Raw genomic sequence first — 16,765 nt, forward strand, 5'->3', positions numbered from 1 at the left:
TTTTAAAGAGCTGGGACAGACAAATGATGTTTCTGATGATGTAATTACTGGTTTAGAAAAAAATGTCTGTACTATGTATGGTGAAAGGCGACTTACATCAGTAGACGACACTGGAAAAAAGATTTTCTGGGGGAATTTAAATTGTGATGAAAAAAACAAAAAAACCTTTCTTTCTTTATAACCATCTTGCCTGAGTAGTCTTTTGCTGCACATTAAATGCAACAATTATGTTGCAACAATATGGAGACAGGCTGCAAAACCAATGATCGAACAAGATAACCCTTGGATACAAGGCTGGAATGAAGATTTACAATGGGAATGGGTATCTGAAGCATATCCAAAGGATATATGCGAGCTGTTGATTAGCTATCAAGAAGATATCTATTCCGCTCATATTATGAACTTTGATTTTGAATCTTCTGATGGAGACTAAGAATAAACTAATATCTAAACATGTCCTTGATTTACTGTGTATTTTATGTACATTTCCAGATCTCTTGAAAAGTACCATTATAATTTAATATTATTATTTGGAATGATGAAATTAATACAGATGTATATTTCGTTACATGTTTTTATACGCCCACATTGAAATGTGGTCGTATATTGTTGTCGCGTCCGTCCGTCAGTCTGTCGGTCCATTGTGGACGCTCTAGAGGCTAAAGTTATTATCCGATTGACTTTAAATTTATACACAGTGTTTAAGGTCATGAGACGAAGAAGCCTATTGATTTTCAGCGATTTCTGATAATTACTGCCAGAATTATGGCCCTTGACCTCTTTGAAAAATCTTGTGGATGCTCTAGAGGCTAAAGTTAATGTCCTATTGACTTTAAATTTATACACAGTGTTTAAGGTCATGAGATGAGAAAGCCTATTGATTTTCAGCAATTTCTGATAATTACTGCCAGAGTTATGGCCCTTGATCACTTTGAAAAATCTTGTGGACGCTCTAGAGGCTAATGTTAATATCCTATTGACTTTAAATTTATACACAGTGTTTAAGGTCATGAGACGAAGAAGCCTATTGATTTTCAGCGATTTCCGATAATTACTGCCAGAATTATGGCCCTTGACCACTTTGAAAAATCTTGTGGACGCTCTAGAGGCTAAAGTTAATGTCCTATTGACTTTAAATTTATACACAGTGTTTAAGGTCATGAGACGAGAAAGCCTATTGATTTTCAGCGATTTCCGATAATTACTGTCAGAGTTATGGCCCTTGATCACTTTGAAAATTCTTGTGGACGCTCTAGGGGCTAAAGTTAATATCCGATTGAATTTAAATTTATACACAGTGTTTGAGGCCATGAGATGAAGAATCATATTGATTTTTATACGCCCCCATTTTCATGTGGACGTATATTGTCGTCGCCCCTGTCCATCCGGCCGTCCACAATTGTTTGTGAACAGTCTACAGGTCACAATTTTTATCCGATTTCAATGAAACTTGAAATATAGGTTTATCACCCTAAGATCTCAGTTCCTTTCGATATTGTCATGTATGGGACTGTAACTTCATGGATTATGGCCCCTGATTGTATGAAAAATCACGTTTTTAGCTTGTGAACACTGTAGAGGTCATAATTTTTATCCGATTTAAAAAAACGTATTATTATATCACCGTTACACCCTAAGGATGTCTGAGTTCAAATTTCGTGAAAATCGGCCCAAAACTGACAGACAAAATGGCCGCCCCTCGTTCTCAAATAGCGTAAAAATATGGTATATCAAAGTTGTGGACCCTATAGAGGTCACAATTTTTATCCGATTTTGTTGAAACTTGAAATGTAAGTTTATAACCCAAAGATCTCGGTTCCTTTTGATATTCACGCATATCGGATGGTAACTTTGTGAATTATGGCCTCTGATTGTACGAAAAATCACTTTCTTTTTAGCTTGTTCTCTATCCATCTCTCGAAAATGTGGGCTTATGCTGCCTGGCAGCCGCTGGTCAACGATTTCCGATAATTACTGCCAGAATTATGGCCCTTGATCACTTAGAAAAATCTTGTGACACTCTAGAGGCTAAAGTTATCATCCAATTGACTTCAGATTGATACACAGAGTTTAAGATCTTGAGACGAAGAATTATATTGATTTTCAATGAATCTTTATGACTTGAACAGCTAAATCCATGATGTTAAAAGTTTTGTATACTAAACGTTAGCATGGGGCAGAACTTTATAAAAACCAAACAAATTCTAATGGTTTTCTGATAACTACTTAATGAGTTGTTACTCTTAATCAGATTTCAATGTATTATAAATGTTTCATTACTGAAAAAAGTAAAAATATGCGACAACTCTTGTTGACGGCCCGGACGATATAGCTGCTGTGGGCGTATGTTTCGTTGCCTGGCAACCTATCTTTATACTTTTGATGGCCTACACTACATGCGTTATACGAGCGGCTTTTGACACTTTGGTGTCAGACATTGATTAATCAAATCAGTGTTGACGTTTCTAGGGGTTTACCCCCCAGTTCTGTGCAGAGCAAGCCAAGAATTCGCCGTAACAGACCGTTTTATTGGCTAATTCCCTCACATCAACTAGACCGCCTGTTATATAACAACTTGTTCAGATCCTAGTGTTGTGAAGACAAGTAAAACGAAATTTTGAACTATAAAAAAACGAAACGAAATAGCATCTGTGTGTTTTAATCAGATTGAACTAAAAAGTTAACGAGAAAACACTTTTCAGGCCAATTTTGAACCGAATTGTTTCTGGCCCCAAAATTACATTTTGTTCCCTCTGCCCCATACAATGGGAATCATACACAGCGGAATTAAAAAGTAATGTTTTTACCAAGCTCTACACGCACACCTGCTACCCCCCCCCCCCAACCTCCCCACAAATCAAAACAGTTGTCCAGGGGGGCACAATATACACTTCTTTAGAGATGGACAGTCCTAGAAATTTATGTTTTAGTAATATATAAAATGATCATCATTTATATCAACATAATGACATTTCCCCCAATTGTAGACATCGGACCCCCCATATCTCGAAAACGCCCCCTCAAATGCCTGATCACCACCCAGATTCGGAATCTACGCAAAAAACTGGTCTAGAAAGACTTGGTCTCATAAATTCACAGCTCGGGTGGCGATTCCCCCCCCCCCCCACCAACCCCCACTTCCCTTCAGCCACCGGACTAAAAGTCTGGGAATGTGGCATTTTTAGAAAATGTTTTAGTTTTCAAAATATTTGCTTGAAACTTCGTGATAACATGTACTGATCATTTGTCAATACTCAATACATATCAAACACAAATTTACTTAAATTATCTTCCTTCCTAGAACGGGTGGTTGGATGGCTGAATGGTTAGCGCGTGCGCGCTGTATCATACAGTCTGTCATTAAGTCGAGTGGCGTGGTTTCGAATCTCCGGTTGTACGTGGCAAGGAGTAGGGTCGCCTGTCCAACCTCGTGGGTTTTCTCCGGGTCCTCCGGTTTCCTCCCACTGCTAAAGACCCCTACGCGCAAGCGAATTATGTAAATAAAATTAAACCATATGTTAGTCCCGAAATGACCTAGTTTGTGTCGAGTGGACGTTAAACCACCTTTCTCTCTCTCTCTCTTTCCTTCCTAGATCTAAATTTTAGCTATAAACTGGGTAATAATTATCCGACTGACCCAGAATTATGGTATTCTTAGAAAAAGTGATTTTCATGTGGACGTATATTGTCGTCGCCCCTGTCCGTCCGTCTGTCCGTCCACAATTGTTTGTGAACAGTCTACAGGTCACAATTTTTATCCGATTTTGTTCAAACTTGAAATGTAAGTTTATAACCCAAAGAGTTCATAATTTTTATCTGATTTAAAAAAACGTATTATTATATCAGGACGGCTGAGTTCGAATTTCGTGAAAATCGGCCCAAAACTGACAGACAAAATGGCCGCCCCTCATTCTCAAATAGCGTAAAAATATGGTATATCAAAGTTGTGGACCCTATAAAGGTCACAATTTTTATCCGATTTTGTTGAAACTTGAAATGTAAGTTTATAACCCAAAGATCGTGGTTCCTTTCGATATTAGCGCAAATTGGACCGTAACTTCCTGAATTATGGCCCCTGATTGTACGAAAAATCACTTTCTTTTTAGCTTGTTCTCTATCCATCTCTCGAAAATGTGGGCGTATCCTGCCTGGCAGCCGCTGGTTTAACCTTTTCGGAACACTTTTGCATGTTAAAATTTAGCTGCCCTTGTAAATGAGCAGAGCGAGACTGAAGCCAATTTTCGGATTTCGTTTTCCTAAAACTTGGATCATAAGGCTGAAACATAACTATTTTTAAAGACATATTAGTCATATATGAGAGCAAATGAAAATCCATAATTCATTTTAAATTTCCAGGAGTGTCAATATATTCCTTTATCATTATCTATTTTAAACTATTATATTTAAACTGTCAGCTCTTTATCTAAATCTTACATAATGCATTTTTAATTCGATAGCAGACACATATGCCGTGTTATTGATTTAATAACTGTCTAAATAATATTATATCATAGTAGTTTTATTTTTGTTGAAAGTTTCATTAGGAATTACGCTACATAGAAAATAAGTTGATCACCATGCCAATCTTAGCTCAAGTTTAAAATCTCGAATAGTTCTCAAGACAAATTTTAAGCCACTGAATAACTAGGCAAACCGCCATGTTGTGGACCAAGTTATTTTTTAGTATGTCCTGCAGCCTCCTTCCAAAATTTCATCACGTGCCTGCACACTAGCAGGTTAAAACTTGTATGTAGCTTATATCTATATCAAAAAGTTCCAATTAAATATTCAAGTCAGTGGGACAAACAACCGTGGTCTGGGATCCAGTAAATAACGCTTTCAAAAGAGTAATATTCTATTGGGTTGAAACAACCACCTACACATCAAATTTGGGCAAAATGACTTAAAGCTAACCCAGCACCCCTTATCCACTTAGGCGCTTCCAGATAGCTAGGCTAAACATGGCTGTTTTCAGTACCAAGATGTCAACAAACCACGATTTTTCAAGGGAGAAAAGCTATATAGCTTGATCTGAATTTAATTCTCACAAGACAGCAAATTATGGGATGACCATTCCAGTTATTTCACAATGTTTTAGCCATTTTGAATAAAAATTGAAGAAATGTCAAGCAATTTTCGAGTCGTAATATCACCTGGATCAGACAGTAGGTCCACTAAGCTCAACAAGAAATTGGGCATCATTTTTTTCAGTCCCAATGAACCAAAAAAGACTTCAAGAAAGGAATTCAAGAAATAAGTTTAATTGGAAATGCCACTATCCTGGCAAAATTCTCCAATCTACAATGTTCATGTATGGCAATTAAAGTTAATCTTAAGACAGGTTAAAACTCATTCAATATGGAATAGTGTTATAGTCTTGTTTTATTTTCATTCAAACAATTATCCTTTGTATGGGATGTAGATTTGTTTATTTATAAATTTCAGCGTTATTATTCAGTGCCACGTTTAGAAAGAGAATAGAGAAATTAGCTCGAGATATATTAGGTGATCCTGTTAGAATTGTACAGGGAGAAATAGGAGAGGTATAATTTATATTTCATTTGTGGAATCTCAATATTTTAAGGTGTTTTGACAGAGGTGGGGGTGGGGTCGTATTTCTAACCTGTTTCCAATAGTTTTATGGCATGTTAGCTGACAATAAATGTATGTGAGGTTATTTGGCTACACTTCCACTTCCCTAAAACCAGGACCCTGTTTCACAAAAACTTAAATCTCCTTAAAATCGTCTTAAACTAAAATTCCATCCTAACTTAAGATAGATACGTTTCACAAAACGATTTTAAGCATTTTAGATACAATCCACTAAAATAATTTTATTTCAATAATTCGCTTGCGTGTAGGGGTCTTTAATAGTAGGAGGAAACGGGAGGACCCGGAGAAAACCCACGAGGTTGAACGGGCGACCCTACTCCCTGTCACGTACAACCAGGGAATCCAAACCCTGTCTGTCCTATAATACTATATACGCCATATGCAAAGTATTTATGGTTTTACGGTTATGATCATTTATATAGGAGCCAAGGGTATTTTATATTGGGAAAAATTCATTTTAATTTAGTAAGATAGATAGGCATTATCCAATAAGGAGTGTGTCACTTTGGCATTTTCAAATTATTATTGAAAGGTGTCCATGGGACTGACATTTCAAATCTAGGGATCGGAACATTGGATATTTCGTGTATTAGTTTAAAAGTTGTTAAATACTTTAAAAATCGACAATACTTTAGTCTAGATTAATCGTTTGAGTCAGAAATATCACGTTTGTGACAATTTCTCAATAGTTTCTGTTATCCCAAATACCATAAAACTACGAAATTCAAGCGATTTAGTTCATCAATACGCATTATTTCTATTGAAGCCTGCGAGTAAATCATATGCCAAGGTCATACGACATGCAAGTTCAATGCCAAACAACTGATACATTTCAAAACGAATAACACGCAATAAACTTATTTATATGATCTCTCTATGACTGTCTGACCATGTGTAGACATTGTTACAACGTATGAAACTCTCCTCATTGGTATTGTAACGGTTAGTTCAACCTGGCAACAGTTTTCTGTTCCGAAGTGTGTATGCTTACACCCTAAGTGCCCTCACTTACAATCGATCTTCGTGAAACGCATAAAATTTAAAATTTCAGTTTGATTTTAGTTAAAATCTATTTTAGTGATTTTAGTTGAAGTTTTTGTGAAACAGGGCCCAGGTCCTGTATATAATTTCATATTTAAAGATGAGGAAAGTCACTGTGTGATCTGGGTAAAATTTTAAAATAAAAAGTATAAATTTTTGAATTTTTATTATTTTGGCCTCAAATATATTCAGGAAGAAAACTTAATCACTCTTCTCTCTCACAAGTTTTCAGTTCCAAATATTTCAGTTTAAACAACGTACCGCACACCGTGATTCTTTTATATAGATTATCCACAGCTCTTTTATATATGGTGCATTCGATTACTGGCACCGCGCTTACTCAGGCCTCCACGAGTGCGTTTGGGTTACCGATGACGTCATTTAAACGGCTTACTCGCACCAGGTCGAAGTAACCTGCCCCATGGAGCTGTTTACTTTGGGAAGTATCCCATAATCCAATTATTCAGCAAATAATTTTTATACGCCAACATTTTCATGTGGACGTATATTGTTGTCGCCCCTGTCCGTCTGGACGTCCGTCCGTCCGTCCACAATTGTTTGTGGACACTCTACAGGTCACAAGTCTTATCCGATTTTGACGAAACTTGAAATATAGGTTTTTCTCCAAAAGATCTCTGCTACTTTCGATATTGGCATGTATCGGATCGAAACTTCATGGATTATGGATCCTGTTTGTACGAAAAATCACGTTTTTAGCTTGTGGACCCTATAGAGGACACAATTTTTATCCGATTTTGTTGAAACTTGAAATGTAAGTTTATAACCCAAAGATCTCGGTTCCTGTTGATATTTGCGCATACCTGACAGTAACTTCCTGAATTATGGCCCCTGATTGTACGAAAAATCGCGTTTTTAGCTGGTGGACTCTATAGAGGTCATAATTTTTATCCGATTTTGTTGAAACTTGAAATGTAAGTTTATAACCCAAAGATCTCGGTTCCTGTCGATATTCGCACATACCTGACAGTAACTTCCGAAATTATGGCCCCTGATTGTACGAAAAATCGCGTTTTTAGCTGGTGGACTCTATAGATGTCATAATTTTTATCCGATTTAAAAAAACGTATTATTATATCACCGTTACACCCTTAGGATGACCACATATTATTATATCACCGTTAGACCCTAAGGACGACTGAGTTCAAATTTTGTGAAAATCGGCCCAAAATTGACAGACAAAATGGCCGCCTTTCTTTCTTAAATAGCATAAAAATATGTTATATCAAGGTTGTGGACCCAATAGAGGTCACAATTTTTATCCGATTTTGTTGAAACTTGAAATGTAAGTTTATAACCCAAAGATCTTGGTTCCTTTCGATATTCGCGCATATCGGACCAAACTTCCTGAATTATGGCCCCTGATTGTACGAAAAATCGCGTTTTTAGCTTGTGGACCCTATAGAGGTCATAATTTTTATCTGATTTTAAAAAACGTATTATTATATCACTGTTACACCCTAAGGACAGCTGAGTTTGAATTTCGTGAAAATCGGCCCAAAATTGAAAGACAAAATGGTCACCGTTCGTTCTCAAATAGCGTAAAAATATGGTATATCAAGGTTGTGGACCCTATAGAGGTCAAAATTTTTATCCGATTTTGTTGAAACTTGAAATGTAAGTTTATAACACAAAGATCTCGGTTCCTTTCGATATTTGCGCATATCGAATTGTAATTTCCTGAATTATGGCCCTTGATTGTAGGAAAAATCACTTTCTTTTTAGCTTGTTATCTATCTATCTCTCGGAAATGTGGGCGTATCAAGGCTGGCAGCCGCTGGTTTTGATCGAATTTATATTTGCAGATTAAGTTTAGATGACGGAAGATTTATTGTTGACACTTTGCTCCGATTAAAAATACCATACCTCCATTCCACAGTAGTTTTGTGTTTATTTTAGTGATTCTACATATTGGTGCAACGATTCTAGGAGTTAGAAAAGGACATTCAGCGTCTTTTCAGTTGCCCAAAGACACCTTCGATCGTAGAACTTTTTAGAAAAATTTTGGATTACGGGTCAATGCAGACTGGGGCCCCAATTAGGAATTCTCCCTCCTGAAATTTGGAATCTGGTTGGAGGAAAATACAAGAATTCCTCAAAACCCTAGCGTCATGTGTACACCCAGACCAGCCGGTGTGAACATAAGTAAAGCAGATTCAATGATCACATACAGCCTGGAGTACGACCCAGTGAACTTTTTGCGATTGATGTATATTATTGAATTGTCCTTCATCTTGGGCGCCATAATTAGGATATGACGGCCATTGATAGCTCAGATTGTTCCAGGAAATTTACAATATTCAGCAAAACAGTTATAAATTTCTTGACGTTTGTGGGGTAATGGAAATTGAATAGTTGTTTTCATTAGAAACTCTGCCACATATACAGTGCGTTAACGATATCCCAAATCTATCGGATACTGAGTGAAATGGATCTAGCGTAGCAATATGCCACAGAAACACCACTGCTTGTTTTGGAATTGTATCTGATGTGCGACCATAACCTTGCCCTCCTTACTGCAATTCTGGTATGTCATGGAGCTCGTTAACAAAGTTATCAAACGTTACACGAAAGTGTGATTTAAAGTCTTATATTATGTTCTGCATAATGCCAATGAAAAAGTCTGTCTCAATTAAAGTTTATTGGCGGATTGTTGTCTGTTCGTCGTTATTTATCAGAACAGCAAACATAATTGTTTGGCGGCGTTTATCTTCCATTTTGATACCTAATGGAAGCCACGTCGTTCGATTACCCATTCCCACTGCGTATCTCGAAACGTACTCGAGGATCCTGGTCGAGTAAGCAATCGAACGCAATAATAGATTATCCAGAGTTGATTTATATAGATTATCCAGCGCTATTTTATATAGATTATCCAGCGCTATTTTAATTTCTAATTACATGTAAATAACAGGGGACTATTAAAATGGGTCCGTCTGTCTGTCTGTCCGTCACACATTTTAGGACACAATAACTCTCCTTCTAATTATGTAACTTCTTGTTATCTCATTTTATTATGTTAATATAATATTGTTTTATTATGTTAATATAATATTGTTTTATTATGTTAATATAATATTATTCATGTGTCAGTTGTGCATTATAGTTTGTAATAATAGATATCTTCCTGGATTCATGATGAATATTTTTGTAAAATTTCTAGGCAAATGAAGATGTGACACAGTATATTGAAGTTCTTCCACCAGGACCTGCCAAATGGTCGTGGTTGGTTAAACGTATTGTAGGTTTTACTACAGGTTAGTATTATAGTCTCCTACAGAATATATATACCCGTCCTTATTATATAATTAGCCCATTTAGTGCAGAACATCAAAACTCATTTTGATTTATTTATCTATACAAAGATTCTAAATACACATTTTCCTCATTTCAGATGGAAGTGTTTTAATATTTGTAACCAGAAAATCCAACAGTGAAGAATTAGCTGCTAATCTTAGAGCCCGAGATTTATCATGTAACTATGACAACTATATATTATTATGTTTTAACTTGTCAACACTCCAGAGGTCACAATTTTTATCCGATTTGGATGAAACTTAAAATGTTATTTATAACCAAAATTTATTGGTTCTTTTAGATATCAGACCTTAATTTCCTTCATTATGACCCAGTTTGTACGAAAAAAAATCAATTTTTTAGCTTTTGAAACTTCTAGAGGTCACAATTGTTAAATGATCTTGATGAAACTTGAAAGATATGTTTATATTGGAGCATATCGGACGGTAATGTTATTTTATTGTATTTTTATTTTAGTGGGGTTATTACATGGTGATATCAGTCAGTCCGAGAGAAATGAAATCATCTCATCGTTTAAAAAGAAAGAATTTCCTATTTTAGTAGCAACAGATGTAGCAGGTATTATGTTGTTTCTCTAGCCTGTATATTTCACATATATAAACTCTTTGACTACACAATAGTGTTTGACAATTTCACAAAATGTTTAATATATTTTGAAAATGTTTAATATATTTAGAAAATGTTTTATATGTGTAAATTCCCTGTATGTATTATTAAAAACATGTACCAGTATATAAATATTATTTATCAATTTTTTTCCAGCTCGAGGTTTAGATATACCACATATAAAAACAGTTGTTAATTACGATATAGCAAGAGATATTGATACTCATACACATAGAATCGGTCGTACTGGACGAGCTGGTAGGTTTATATACCCACCTACACCCCTCGACAAGCTGGTAACTATGGTTACCAAAGACAAGGCAGGATATGCTTCTGACGTCTCCTTTTGGAACATCAGGTGTCACTTATCATTTGGGAAGGTGCACATTTACATGCAATATGGAAGAGAGGAGATTACCTCCTACTCGTCTCTGATTTTAAACTGTTAACGATTCAAGTTCACAAATATATTTAGTTCAATGATTATGTAGATTTTCCATATCAGTTCCTCCCCCCCCCCCCCCACCTCCGTCACTCCCACATGCAGCTTCTCTAAGCGGGAAAAATCCAAATCGACATCCCCTTCTCAGCACGAATACGAACATGTGATATTGTAGTTAAGAGTGCTGTAAAATCACATGATTGAAAAGTGAATTTAAAGAAAGAAAGGAATATTATATTGATATAATGGTTATAAATATGTTTTTACAGGTGAGAAAGGAACAGCATATACGTTAATAACAAATAAAGATAAAGAGTTTGCTCCCCTGTTAGTTCGTAATTTAGAAGGAGCCAATCAGTTTGTGCCCCCTGCATTATTAGATCTAGCTGTACAGGTAAGACATTACATTATTACAGGTGTCTTTGGGCTGGTAAATTCAGGTATTTAAATACCTTTCATACAAAGAACTAAATGACACTATGTTGATTATTATGAAAGAAATGCTCAAACGTCATGAATCCGCCAGAGGACTGCGTTCTTCTTCAAAAGGCCTACTTGTCACACCATCAATACAGTTCGAACTCAGCAAAAAAAAATTTTCAAAATAGTTTTATGTGACCAACAAGAAAATACATGAAAGTGGAATATTTTATTTATTACAGTGTCCATGGTTTAACAAGAATCGATATAAGAAAGAACGAGGTAAATCTGTGATGAGAGGAGGAGGTAAACGTCTCGGTTTTAAAGAACGACCAGGATTAGGTTCAGAAAGTGTGAGTTGCTTTACCTTGTTCAGTTTTATATCAGTCATTCTCTTGATTAATGACGGTTAGCACGGTTTCCACCTTGATAGAATATAGTCATGTTTTACAAGTCTTTTGTTGTTGTATTTCTATATACCAGAGTACAAGTAGTCAAGATTCATCCAGCCTTACAACATATCGACCATCTGCATCTATGGGAAGAAGTGACAGATTATCAGCCATGAAAGCTGCTTTAACTGTAAGTAAACCTGATTTAACCTGGCAATCCTGTCTTAAACAATTACTTCTCCGTTAATCAAACTCAAACTGTCCGTGTTAAAGAACTAGTATACCATCCTTAAACAGTTCACCCATCTACATGAATCTGGTACTAGACAATTCACCCATCTACTTGACTCTGGTACTAGACAGTTCACCCATCTACATGACTCTGGTACTAGACAGTTCACCCATCTACATGACTCTGGTAAAACATGCAGCAGTCCAGGTGGTAAACGGTTAAAATGGATTTATTTCAAACCAAAATTTCTCTTTTTAGGCTCAGTTTAAATCTAACTTTGTGACGTCTACGACTGATGGTGTTCCATCTTTGATGGGCGGAGGACTTGGACAAAAGGCTACATTTCACGAACCATTGAATCCCCAGACGTCAAATTCATCAGATTCTAAACGAAGAAAAAAGAGTCGATGGGATTAAAAAACCTTTTTATCTAGTGATTTATAAAACAATACTGTGTGTTACATGGAAGATAAAACATTACTGTGTATTACATGGAAAAAGTCTGAAGTGTGTAGAGAAATAGATTGTATGAAGGCTGGAAACATTGGGATTATTAACCTTGATAAAGTAGATGGATTCGTTTCCTTCTCTTACCAGTTTATTGTTGTTCAATCCTGTTTATGACAACAGATTTCACAATGGTGTAAATCTATACTGTACTGCCATTGTTTGGGTTGAGATTGAATGTTGTTATTTTATGTTCTGTGTCGACAAGGAGTAGGGTAATCAATCGGCCAACCACATGGTTGGGTTGGTTTAACACATCTAATCATAAGATCGGACTGAATGGTGTTGCTTCGATTCCACGTTTGTATCTGGCTAATCTCATTGGTGAACCTTGAATATCACCTAGTTTAAACCCTGTTGCTCACTCTAACAATGACAGTTCATAGGATCAAATTTTAGAAAAATTCTAGATGCCCTTTGTTCAAGTACTATCTTAGTTAAATAGATGTCCATTGACTGATATTTTCAGCAAATTCCCTTTACATTTTCTAGTTTTTAACTATTATAGTGAGAACTGCCATCTCTTTATCTTATCTCCCATAATTGTTCACCTTATTTTATGTAAAATATAGCCCTTTATAAAACTTTTGTTTGTTTTGATGTATCACATACATCAATAAGAAACTATGTACAAAGTTTTGTGTTTCTGGACTACACGCAAAACACGCAAAACTACACGCAAAACAAAAATCTACAAGATAAACCTGCGAACAAGACATAAAATAGACATTGCACTCTCATAAACAATGATTACATGTTGACTAAATTCTTAACTTTAATTTGAGAATACTTTGTGAAACTGGCGCTAGACTGGCTCGCACTTTGTGAAACTGGCGCTAGACTGGCTCGCACTTTGTGAAACTGGCGCTAGACTGGCTCGCACTTTCTTCTTAAATAAAATCTTGTACTGAGCTATTAAAGAGACTGTCTCACATGTTCTTCTCAAATATTTATCTATAATTTAATTTTTATGTTGAATATTATGTTGTAGTTGTCTAGTTACCTAGGATAAAAGACTGTTCCAAGGTTAATGTATTAATATTGGATGTATTTTATTAAACAAGATGGTGACGATGACATCAAGAGTAATACTCTCATACCTGTTTTATTTAGATCTTATGGAAGTTTTCTTTGCAATAATTTAACAATCTGTCGCTTTATTCACAACACATGTAATACAATTACAGACATTCACTATTTTTTTGCAATCTGTAAATTTATTGTTGTCTAATAAAAGTTACAATTCCTACTATTCATACAAATTTCGATTCGTGGGTTTTCTCGGGGTCCTCGGTTGTACGTGACAAAGAGTAGGGTCTTCTGTCCAACCTCGTGAGTTTTCTCCAGGTCCTCATGTTTCCTCCCACTGCTAGAGACGCCTACGCGCAAGTGAATTATTGAAATAAAATTAAACCATATGTTAGTCCTGAAATGACCTAGTTTGTGTCGCGTGTATGTTAAACCCCATTTCTCTCTATGTCATCAAATAGTACTATTGGATAGAAATGAAAGTAAGACAAATAAATCAAGGTCTTTATTATCTCATAAATATTATCTCTGTGATTATTACAAACATTTAATGGTTGCATTGGTACCGGAAGTGACATATGTTTAGGGTAACATGGCACCGGTGAAACCCGTCATTACTGCTTTGCAGTTCTAGTTATTTTTATTATTATTATTATTATTATTTTTCATTTTGAGCATATCTCAGAAACTACTTGTCAGATTGATTCGATGTCTTCGGTTTTACTTGGAAAGTGGGCTTGACTTAAATTTTAAAGCTATTTCTAAAGTTCTGCGACAATGCGAAATGTCCGAAATTACCGAAGTTGTCATTTTTCGAAATTTTGCTGTAATGTTATCAATAATTGTCGGATTGTAATATTTGATACATTTTGACATAACCAGAGACAAGGCACATAGCTACAGTTTTTTAGATTTTTTATTTTCGATGAATCTTCGGAGATATTAGGCGCCAAATTTTGAAAATTTAAATTTTTACAAAAAACTTTTTATTAATGAATATTTTTATGTGGTATTTTACCAAAGGTTAAAGAGTCATCTTCGGAGATATTAGGCGCCAAATTTTGAAAATTTAAATTTTTACAAAAAACTTTTTATTAATGAATATTTTTATGTGGTATTTTACCAAAGGTTAAAGAGTCATCTGATTTGAACAAAAATGGCAAAATTTTTTGTCACCGTATTTTTCCTTGGCCCCCATTGGCTAATTTAGTTTTTCAGTCCTGGATTAATCATTTATTGTTCGATTTGTATAAAACAAAGTTCATATGCTCCGTGGTCCAAAATGTCATTTATTTTGTTACCGGTACATTTTCCTTTCAGCAACGGAAGTGACGGAAATTTAGCAAAAACTGCAATTTTGACAGTTCGATACCACTTTTTGAAAGCAAATATTATTTTTTTCAAATATGGTATGACTGAAATGGTGTGCCCTGTTAAGGCGCAGAAATCATCGCGCTCACTTTTTTAAAATTTTTATTTCGTTTTCGGATCATTTCGGATTAAAGGTGAAAAAAAGGTGAAAAAATGAGCTATTCACAACCCATTCAGGCTTTTCATATTTTAAAATATTTCTTTGCAACTTTCATAAACTAGTAGCAATAATCCATACGAAGATAATGTATGTGAAAATTAGTTTGTAATATGAGCAGTTGCCGAGAAATAGGCAATTTTGCATGAGTCACTTTTTATGCTAGTTTGCCTGTAAAAGAGTCAATTATTATTCGATTTTCATAAAAGTGACACCATTTGATGGGTAATGTCAATTTTAACAAGTTCAAACCAGTTTAACATTTTCAGTGTCACCGAAAATGACGTAATTTGGGCAAAAATTGTATTTATAACCTTCCAAACCAGTAATTTATTCAAATGAGTCGTATTTGTTATTTGTTTAAAATTTTGACATTTGATTCCAATCAACTAATAGAATGAACACATACGGTCATATAGATATCACAAAATGGTTTCTAACTTGTTCAGTTGCGGAGAAATAGATGATTTTCAACAGGTAACTTTTCAAGGTTTTTGGTCCATAAAAGTGTCAATTATTATTCGATTTTCATAAAATTTCCAGTGTGTGATACCTAATGCCATTTACGATTTCATACAAGTAATTTAACACTTTTACTGTCACCGGAAGTAACGTCATTTTGGAAAAAACTGTATTTTTAGCCTTCAAAACAGATAGTTTATTCAAATGAGTCTGATTTGTATTGTTTTTAAAATTATGATATTTGATTCCAATCACCAAATAGATTGAACCCACACAGATACAAAAATATGGTTTCTAACTTGTACGGTTGCAGAGAAATAGACGATTTTCTACAAGTCACTTTTCAAGGTTTTTGGTCTATAAAAGTGGCAATTATTATTCGATTTATATAAAATTTTCACCATGTGATGCCTTATGCTATTTCTGATTTCATCAAACTAATTTAACATTTTCATTACCACCGGAAGTAATGTAATTTTGTCAGGATCACTTACATGTAACAAATTTATACAATGAATTGATATTGCTGGATTTGGTTGATTCTGCGTACATTTTATTTGATGTGTGCGATGCTTATATGGAAACCTGTTTAATGGTTTCATCGGTACCGGAAGTGTCATATGTTCAAGGGTAACGGGGCACCGGTGAAACCCGTCTTTACTGCATCGCAGTTCTAGTTATTATTATCATTAATAATGGTAATTATTTTACATGTTACTTCAGTCTTTAGATGTGAATATATATCCAGTATGATTGTTCAAGCAACTATAAAAGAATTTATAATTTTAACATAATAAATTATTTAATTTTTGGATAAAAATATATGACTAGTAGGACTGAAAGGTTGACCATTTCAACCTTTGATTACTTTATTATGAATCCATATTTAGCCATCTACAATTGTATCATTTGCTAAATAAACCGAAGATTCAAGAACCATACATATTCATTTCTGATTCAAATTTCCTATTGAGAATTAAAACCACGCATTTAACTTATAGATGGACAAATGAATATGAGCAGATAATATATACAAATATTACAAGTAAAATGTGCCGAAAGACTAGGGAATGTGGATACGGAACGGTAGCCTATGAAACCATTATCTTTGGTGCAGGATGAGGGGCCTGGTAGGAAAACATCTAATCGTTCCGATG

At 35.0% G+C, this 16,765-nt stretch overlaps 1 protein-coding gene across 1 annotated transcript in view; it reads left to right on the forward strand.

Moving 5' to 3' along the window:
• The window catches only part of LOC126832525 (ATP-dependent RNA helicase DDX42), a 38,414-nt gene extending 21,865 nt beyond the window's left edge, over positions 1–16,549 (forward strand). Inside the window, exons 11-19 of the mRNA XM_050563341.2 lie at positions 5,446–5,543; positions 9,836–9,929; positions 10,067–10,147; positions 10,447–10,548; positions 10,753–10,854; positions 11,308–11,432; positions 11,701–11,811; positions 11,942–12,040; positions 12,341–16,549. Coding sequence (XP_050419298.1) covers positions 5,446–5,543; positions 9,836–9,929; positions 10,067–10,147; positions 10,447–10,548; positions 10,753–10,854; positions 11,308–11,432; positions 11,701–11,811; positions 11,942–12,040; positions 12,341–12,499 — 971 coding nt within the window. The 3' untranslated portion in view covers positions 12,500–16,549. The remainder of the gene's footprint in view (positions 1–5,445; positions 5,544–9,835; positions 9,930–10,066; positions 10,148–10,446; positions 10,549–10,752; positions 10,855–11,307; positions 11,433–11,700; positions 11,812–11,941; positions 12,041–12,340) is intronic.
• The last annotated feature ends 216 nt before the right edge of the window (positions 16,550–16,765 follow it).

The sequence above is a fragment of the Patella vulgata genome, chromosome 9 (assembly GCF_932274485.2).
Source record: "Patella vulgata chromosome 9, xgPatVulg1.2, whole genome shotgun sequence".
Taxonomy (NCBI): Eukaryota; Metazoa; Mollusca; class Gastropoda; family Patellidae; genus Patella; species Patella vulgata.